Source organism: Lactuca sativa, chromosome 2, assembly GCF_002870075.4.
Source record: "Lactuca sativa cultivar Salinas chromosome 2, Lsat_Salinas_v11, whole genome shotgun sequence".
NCBI classification, from domain to species: domain Eukaryota; kingdom Viridiplantae; phylum Streptophyta; class Magnoliopsida; order Asterales; family Asteraceae; genus Lactuca; species Lactuca sativa.
Window position 1 is genome coordinate 198,560,427 of NC_056624.2, and position 9,953 is coordinate 198,570,379.

A 9,953-nucleotide genomic window follows, 5' to 3' on the forward strand; every position below is an offset into this window, starting at 1 on the left:
TGAAAGAGGATAAACATTGCATACAAAACTATCAGTTTAATATAGACTTAGTTGAGAATCCGTGAGGCGATTACATCTTCAATGCTACCTTTTTGTTAAAAGGTACTACTTAAAGTCCTGTCTATTATAACCAGATTCTCCCGTTTGGAGAGCGTGTCAAATGTGTATAGATCTATACGGGAAGTCATGATCCCGCGCCCTCACTGTCAGCTACAGTCCTTTGGGTGACAGTTTGTCATAAACGTTTCGACGCCTGAAGACCGTCGCCACAGGCATATTATGTTTAGTATGATTATAAAACTCACCAGATAGACAATTATTATGGTATTCTGATTTTATGAACGAGTAGTTATTAAAACTATTCTTCATCTAACAAGAGCGAATTTTCTTATAGCTTTATTATATAATGCTATGCTTCAACCTTTTAAGCATGTCAGTTGCTTGCGATTTTCGGTCTTGGACATTAGAGACTGCCTGTTACTTTAGGAAAATAAGAGATTTTCCTATATCCAAAACAATCAACTAATAGGAAAATAAGGGATTTTCCTGGTATAACTATTTACAATTCACAACACGAACATTCATATTCATTTCTTACTTTTTTAAGAAAATAAGAGATTTTCTTGGAAAACGCACGGACTTTAGAATGACATACATTTTCTCAAAACCGCTTATGAACTCACAAACTTAATTGTTGACACTTTTTCTTTGAAATAACTTGTATTCTCAGGGAACCGTTAAGCAGGTTTGGAATTCATCTTTTGGGGATTAACATTATGGCGTTAATGACTTCTTTTTAAACATGTTATTGTATTTATATTTTTGAATATGTAACAACTACGATTATGTAAACACTTTTAAATATTTATATATTTGGTGGTGTGTATTTTCCTTACTATGCAATTGTTATGATACTGAATATGACGTCCTCCGCCCTCGAACGTTTCTGTCGTTCTGGTTTGGGGGTGTGACACTATTGTTGGAATGTTTGCCTGATCACAAACATTCAAACTGGATCTAAAATCAAGAAATAGAGGTGACGGAAGACCTTTGGTGTATCCGTGTACTAAGATGACGAAGGAACATGAAGAACCCGAACTTGACCCATGGAAACCTTGTCTTGAACAAAATGAATGTTAATCTCAATGTGCTTGGTCCTTTGATATTGAACATGATTTGTATAAAACTAAACAAAACTAACATTATCATAATATACAATGGTGGCATGTGATGGAGTTCCCGTAGGAGGTTACGAATCTAATATGTTTCAGCAACAGCATTTGCAACCCCTCCATATTTAGCTTCAACACTGGAATATGAGACGGTGCCTTGTCATTTAGAAGACTGGTAAATAAGATTTTCTCCCAAAAAAAACACAATATCCAGATGTGGAGCGTCTGGACGTGGGACAACCAACCCAATCAGCATCGGAATATGCAATGTGACCACGTGTTGAAGATACATATAGGTGAAATCCATGATCAAGTGAGTCATGAATATAACATAGAATTCATTTTAGGGTCGTGAAGTGAGGTTCCTAGGATCGTGCATGAACAAACAAACTTGAAGAACAACATATGCCATGTCTGGTCTGGTAAAGGTCAAGTACTTTAGAGCGCTAGCAAGGCTCCTGTATAAAGTGGATCAGCAAGAATAGGGTCGGTGAGGTCAAGATTTGCTGACGTGTCTGCATGAGTGCAAGAAGCTTTGCAGTTGAGCATGTTGGCCCGTTCTAAGATCTCTAAAGAATATTTCTGTTGTGATAGGAATATGCCTTTTTTTTAATCTCGAATAAGTATGACACCCAATAAAAAATTAAGATCACCAAGATCGTTATAGAAAACTCTTTGCTTAAGGTGGAAATGACCTGGTGAAGAAGATCATGGGATGAAGCGGTCAAGATAATTTCATCCACATATAATGATGAGTCATATCGAGTATTGATGAAGCCACTCTTGTACACAAACTGAGCAAAACGATGGAACCGTGCCATTGGAGCCTATTTAAGACCATATAAAAACGATGTAAAAAACAAACATGAGCTAGGTACCATGAAGAAAGCATTCTTCGCATCAAGCTGGAGAATATGCCAATGCTGAGACACTGTAAGGATGAGGACAGTACGTATAGTGGTGGGTTTGACCACCAGACTGAAAGTCTCATCACAGTCAATGTTGGGCCTTTGACTGCGACCATTAGCTACAAGTCGAGCCTTGTAGCGAGCCACAGATCGATCTGCATGTTGTCTTTTTTCTTGAATAACCAAATATAAGTAATAATATTTGAACCAGTGGGACGAGGAACAAGAACCCATGTTTGAGTGGAGATAAGAGCATTGAATTCGTCCTTCATGGCGTTAAGCCAGTTATGATCTTTAAATGCTTGTAAGTAATTACAAGGCACAGGAGAAGGAGTTTCAACATGGAGATTGAATTTATGAATATGTTTAGTGATACCGCAACATGAACGAGTAACCATGGGGTGAACCGAAATAGTAGGAGACGGGGATGAATAGGAAGAAGCAGTGGAAGTGGTTTGACATATATCAATAGTGGCTGAATATTTGGATTCGACTGTTGGGATTATTTAAGTGTAATATTGTAACGATGATGACAATGTTAAAACGAAAAGTCAAAAGGATTATGAAGATTGAAGAGACCTAAAATTGGAGCCCAACAATAATAGCTTATTATTTGAGTGTAATATTGTAATTTGTAGAAAGCAAATACGTCTCAACCCATAATCTATGAAATTAAAAGAGCCTATTAATATATATAAAGGAATCATCAAGCGAATTAAACATCAATAATGACTTAGAAGGGTAACATAGTTTAGATTGTACTCACGTTTAATTGTTGAAGTTATTTTTGTTCACATATTACTGTTGAACTTGTTTAAACTGTTCATATTACATCCTTATAACCGGTTGGTGTAGGTAACATAGTTTAAGTTTTGTTCACATTCAGTCCCTTAAGTTTTTTTCGTCCATATATTAACATTGAACTTTTTTGCATTGTTCACATTACATCCTTATGAACTTGTTTGGAGAGTTGGTATTACATCCTTATGACCTGGAAGCTCCGATTGTCTTCTATGTTGCCAATGAATCGTTTTCAACTAGCCCGTATGAGAGGTGTTTTAGTTTGAGCCCAGACCTACTCAATCTTTCATCTTTTTAAACTCTCATAACTCATTCATACCTTATGAACTTGTTTGGAGAGTTGGTATTACATCCTTATGACTTGGAAGCTCCGGTCGTCTTCTATGTTGCCAATGAATCGTTTTTCACCTAGCCCGTATGAGAGGTGTTTTAGTTTGAGCTCGGACCTACTCAATCTTTCATTTTTTAAACTCTCATAACTCATTCATTTGAAGTCGGAATGTTAGTTTTTTTCAACACATAGTTTTCCGTGTGTACTTCGTTTTAGACTATATAAACATCTTATTTGGTTATATGTTGATTAAGTTACGAGTCCCGAAACATATGGTATCAAAACTGAATTTATGTTATTTCAACACTGAATTTATTGTTTGTACTTCGTTTTAGAATATATAAAAACCCTATTTCTTTATATATTGGGTTATTTTTTGTTGGTTAATTTGATATTATTGTAATCATTTGGCCTTAAATAATTAACTAGTTGTACCAACAGCATAAGAACATGTGTCGATTCTAATCGAATAAACCAAAAACTGGCACCGACACCGACACTAAAACCGATATAGTCTAACTCGGTCCTAAACCGGGTTCGACCTGGTTCGAATTGGTTGCTCATCCTAGTTCTAACTAAGCACAACACCATTGGATTGACTTAGTCGGCCTTTATCTGACCAACTACCTAATACCCAATGTTGTAAAAATTGTTTGACGGTAGCTCGATGGTCGACTGGTGTTAAGGGATTAATCGGTCTTGGTGGGGATTAATCGAGGATTAATCGGGGACCATAGATTATTAATAAAATATTAAAATTAATTAAATATTAATATATCTTAAGAAAAACAAGTACTTCAAAATTAAAATATAAGAAAAATTGTAATTTGGAAATACGAAAATATGAACATTTTAGTATAATATTTGAAATTTTGAAATTTTGAAAATTTTGGAGTAAAAAGAGAAAGTTGCTTTTTTGAATTTTTAAAATTTTTTGACCTTTTTCTGACTTTTTTTCGACTTTTTTTGACTTTTGTTGACCGATTGATCCCGCCAAGGCCGATTAATCCCGCCAAACCCGATTAATCCTAAATTTCCAATTAACGCCATATTCCTCAACCGTTAGAGAACGTCAAGCGATTAATCCCGATTTCTACAACCATGCTAATATCATAAGTGTGACATAGTTTAGGTTTTGCTTTTATCCATACATTACCATTGAACTTGTTTGGACTCTTCACAATAAATCCTTATGACCGGCTACAACGTACACACTAACCGATCATAAAGATATAATGCGAATAACTTAAACAAGTTCAATAGTACTATGTAGACAAAAAATAACTTCACAGACTAAATATCGACACAGCCTAAACTATATTATCCTTAACCATTATCCCAACCTAACAAATAACAAGTAACAATAGCATCAACTTTAGCCCAACAAATATAATGCCATCATTGTTTGATGTTATTTATTATTGGAACATGGAACTGAGGACCAGAGAGTATACCCATATCGATTTTCAGGAAACCATTTAGAAATTGATTTTAAATCCATGAACTAAAGATTATCCCTTTTTGCTTTTTTATTAGATTAGATAATTTTAGAATTCATCGATTTATTTACTTTAATTAGTATAGAGTTTTGAGGAAGTTAGATTTCACATTTTTACCTAGCATAGTTTATGTGATTTGTTAATTAGATTTTTATCTTAATTGTTTTTATTTAATCTTTCTTATTATTTCTTGTTCTATTTTAACTAATTTTTATTATTATTCTATTTTAATTAAGGTGGTGTTTGTTTGGGAAGATGTAAAATGTCTTCAGTTTTTTTTTCATGTCTACTGAATAACATGTGAACTAAAAATCTTTTTGCATGATTTTAGTTTTCATGAAAAAATTGTTTATTTTTAAGGGTTTTATGAAGAAAAGTTGCATTATTTTAGATTTTTTTTTTTGATAAAGTCTTAAATTCTTTTTGAACCGAAAAGGCTCGGTTATTTAACATTTGACCTAAATTAATGATTTTCTTTTTTTTATTTCAGCGGAAAATAATAGATTATATGATTTTTTTTTTCAAAACAATGAGAATTTTTTGTTTAAAAAATTTAGGACTAATAATTTTTCAGTATAAAATGCTATAGGTTATTGTAATCAAAACCTTATAGAACCGAATAGGTCATCAAAACCCTACCTTAGCTACATCTTCAGTTTCCTCTTTTACAAATTGTGTATTAAAATGTAAAACGAGAACACTAAATCATAGGGCTGTGAAATCGGGAAGTTGTGTCGTGTTTTTGTCTGACACGACACGACATGACAAAGTTTTGGATAACACGAACACGACACGACACAATGTTGTGTTTTTTTTCATTAACACGAAAACGAACTAAATAAAACACAACACGACACGACAAATATAATATTATATAACTATTAGTGTATTTCATTCATACTTAAAGATATATAACACAAAAAAATGACAAACACATGCTTAATCGTGTCAATTTCGTGTCGATTATGAATATGAACACGACACGACACGACATCGTGTTTTTTAATCTTGACACGAACATGACACAAACACGAATTTGAATTTCGATTTCGTCCCGATTTCGTTTCATTTCATGTATTTTTGTCGTGTCATGTCATAAATTAACACCCCTACTAAATTAACATCGAATTTAGACTACCCAATAGTAATAGTATATATATTATTGGTAAATATAATATATAATCTATTCCTAAACTAAAAACCACCGAGCTATAATATTGACTATGTAAAGTCCACAACTAAACGATGAATTAAAGTTTCATAAACTTGCCCCATATTAATTGGGTTAAAATTTTGTAACCACTCAAACTGCATATCTTGATTTCGGCTCCAGTCAAAAGTTTTCCAATGCATTACGGGACACCCCTTTGGAGTTTGGAGTTTAGATTATGTGAGCATGTGCTGTATACTTTATCTATAAAACAAACATGATTAATTAATTCATTGCCATGCGAAACTGAACTTTATTCCTCATATTCTCCACTATTAGATTCAGGAGCATCAAAACAGGAAGAGAAAAGCCCTAAATTATGGCAAATTTTAAAGCCCCACAATTATATATACCGTAAATATGCTAAAATACCGATACTGGGTCGTTGGATCCTAAAAAATTCAACAAAATTAACCAACATTGTAATGAATTTGGTTTTTAACATACCTTTTCAGCTACATCTTCGTAACTTTCTGAAGCAGATTAAAGATGGAGACACATTTTTCCGGATGGTGACACCCATTGCCGTGGGTGGTTGATGGAAAAAGAAAGAATTAAGGATCACAGAAAAGTTAAAAAAAAAAAAAAAAAAAAAAAAGCAATACCTTATTTTAAAGAAATCATCGAAGCTTATCTGATGCATAAATTGATTCCAGGTTGAAAAAACTAAAACCAATTGCATATGGAAAAAATGACAGTGTAAACGTTTTTTTTAGAGAGAGAAAGAGCAAGAGTTTATCCAATGAAGATAATGGGTATGGCAGTGGTACACTACTGGAGACGCCAGAAATAGAGGAGGTTTAACAGGCGGCCTGTGGAGGTTTAACAGGTGGAGTGCATGCATTATGTTCAGAATCAGCGATTGTATATTTCAACAAAATGACTCATCTGTTTATATAAAAAAAATCAAATAAATCCAAACTCAGATATTCAAAATTATAATACCAAAAAACACTGGTGGTAAATGGGCTATCTTAATAGTGATACTACAATTTGTCCAATAAAACTAAAATCAGCCCAATAGCCGAAAGAAATCATAAAAAAGGGAAGAAGCTAAGAACCCTTCGATCACCTTTGGAGTTTGGACAGGTGTCCTCTTTTCCAAGAAAACTCATGTTTTCTTATATAGTACTATGATGATTTATCCTCTTAAAGAACTACTTCACCAATATTCGAGTTTGAATCTCCTACAACACATGTGCTGGCCACATGTGATGGTTATTATACCGTAAAACAAGAAAAATTGGTCGATTAGACTTTTAATTTAATTATAATAATATAAAAATTAGAATTCAATTGGATTTTTGTGTTATATGAATAAAAAGATACGTTCTAATAAAAGGGAAGAGTCAACTTTCTTCTATATATGTATATGTAAACAACTACCGCAAAAACAAGCTACTTACTAATCAAGCCATTCTGATTTTTCAATATTTACAAATACTAATACACCACAACAAACAAATTCCTAATTACCATCATTCACTCATTCCAAAACAACAATAAGAGCTCTTAAACCTCTGATCGGCTTCCAGATTGTTTGCTCCCTGAGGTCTCATTCATGTTTGAGTTGTTCGGTTCGGCTTCTTGTTCGTTGTTATTTGACCGGAGTTGACCAACAGTGGTGGGATCGATCCGACGGTTGTCATCAGCTCTTGATGGAAATCGGATCGCTGAGCTGGACACGGGTTGCAGCGTGTATCGTCTGTCGAAAGTCTCACGTAACGAGACTCGACAGACGGGACACGTGCAGTGTTGCTGAAGCCATATGTCGATGCATGATGAATGGAAAAAGTGTCCACAGAAAGGAAGAATACGCAACGTGTCATCCGCATGGTATTCCGAAAGACAAACTATGCATCTACAAGAAGACATGGTCAAAAAGTCAACAAACCCCAAAGTCAACTAGTAATCCATTGGCTAAAAGTAAAACTTCTTTGAGATTAGATCCGTTTTTAGTAATATAGTGTTGTTGATAACTTCTAATCAATGATAATTAAGTATTGATTTGACCTTGTTTTCAATATAATAAAACACATCATTGATTGCTTAAAGCAAAATAGATGGTTCAAGAACAAGGCAGAAAGTCTTGACCTTTCCATGTCAAATTGATTGATATTCGTTTTGTAGCTTGTGGGATATAAATCTTGTATTTAGAAACCATAAAGATTGATTTTTTTTTTTCTCATTAAATAGGCCAAGAACATAAAAACCCAAAAAACATCTCACTAATTGTGGCCTTAAATATGTTCTTGTAACAAATTCATATAAAGGAAGTGTACTTACTGAGCATCTTTTGCACACGAAAAGAAGGGATCACTGTACTTCTTTGTAGGGAAGCTTGCTGCAACAAGAGGTTCAGCACCACGTATGCCACGCTCCAACTGTCCAACAGAAAAAAAAAAGGAGAAAAATCATCATGGGTGAACACAATAATTGGAGCCTAAAAGAGTTTGTAAAAGAAGAACATGAATGATAGAAGAAAATGAGTATAAACAATCTTTTTTTGGCTTGAAGTTGCAAAAGAGGGATGAAAACAAAACTTGAGGCCTAACCTAGTAGTATTTTTTGGACCCTCAGGTATCATATCTTTGCAAACATAAGTACCACTTCAAGAATAATCACATGAGTGAAAGTTTCAAAATTATATCTTCTTACATGCACTTTTGGGTCGCTTTTTTGTTTTTCATGATTAGCTATTTCACGAAAGTTTTTGCTTGACACCACTTTTCACATACCCAAATTCAGAATACCGAAATTGCTATAGGAAGTTTGCAATATAACACTGTTTTTGGAGATACGCGTACTTCTAATTTGGGAAATTTTTGGTTATTAATGGGGTTGAATGTCCGATGGGTTTTGTGACGCAAGTGAGATAAAAAGATATAATTATATTTCTTAACAGATGCACAGATCAAAGAACAGAGGTACTTACAACGTTGAGATCAGATCTAGAAGACATGCGAAAGGATCGTCTTGAAGATATGTAATGAATACGAGCACAGATGAGTCTTGTACACACGAAGACGATGAACATAGTACTTACAGTAAATCCGATTACAGTCATCACCAAATTAATCCCAGGAGACATCATTTTTCTTCGAGAAAAAATTCTATAATTCGTATACAACTTTGCTCAGTCAAACCGAAAACCAATCGTGAACTATGAAACTAAGAATTGAAGGTCAATTGTGCTCACACCATCATCTACTCAAACCCTAAAAATCCAACTTAACTTAGAATCATGTGATCTTTGTCTGTTTTTTTCTCTCTAGAACCTATCGAGACTCTGTATTTGTCTGTTCTCATATCGTTGTATATATCTCCTCGAAATCTCATTGTTTGTCTCATAGACAAACGTGGAATCAAAAGAAACTGAAATTAGCTAATGCTCGATGGAATATGTTTGAAAATCGATCGAAGATTTTAGTGGGTATTGATGAACTTGGAAGAATCTGCAACAAAGAAAAAAAAGTGGGTTTGCGATGGGAGTGGATTGGAAGAGGCAGAACAGTGTACCAATGAAAGGGATTTAGAAGAGACAGAAGATTTTATAGGCGGGTTTACAATAGACCCCTCATTATTGGCTTACTATAGATATAACCTTGTACTACCAATATTCTCTATTAGCTCCCTACAATAAAATAGAGTTTTTTTTAGGGCAGTCGTATGGGCTGGAAACAGTGTTGAGGAGGCTGAATTGGCCAGCCTCAACGTCGTGGAGGCTATAGGAACACCGTCTCCTTTCCATGTTGTATTAAGATTCGTGGCCCTTACACGTAACTTAATGTATGGAAACTCAAAGCGGAGAAGGTTTCTACCAATCATCTGTTAGATATTAAAAAAAAATTACTATTTGTTTTTCCTTTTGAATATGGTGTGGTTGTATAGTGGTATTTCTTAGCAAATATGAAATATTGTTGAGGTGATTTGACATATGATTGTAACAAACAAAATGGTGTGGAGAATGTAACCCATATCATACCCTTATACACTCAATTATCTATATATTTTTAGAATACACACACACTC

At 34.1% G+C, this 9,953-nt stretch overlaps 1 protein-coding gene across 1 annotated transcript; it reads right to left on the bottom strand.

The window, feature by feature from the left end:
* Positions 1–7,257: 7,257 nt before the first annotated feature.
* Positions 7,258–9,454, bottom strand: LOC111921734 (RING-H2 finger protein ATL64). Its single transcript, XM_023917311.3, has 3 exons — positions 8,857–9,454; positions 8,208–8,305; positions 7,258–7,782 (listed from the first exon to the last, which is right to left on the bottom strand). The coding sequence occupies exons 1-3, from the start codon at positions 9,013–9,015 to the stop codon at positions 7,434–7,436; spliced, it is 606 nt and encodes a 201-aa protein (XP_023773079.1). The 5' UTR covers positions 9,016–9,454; the 3' UTR covers positions 7,258–7,433.
* Between the last annotated feature and the right edge of the window lie 499 nt (positions 9,455–9,953).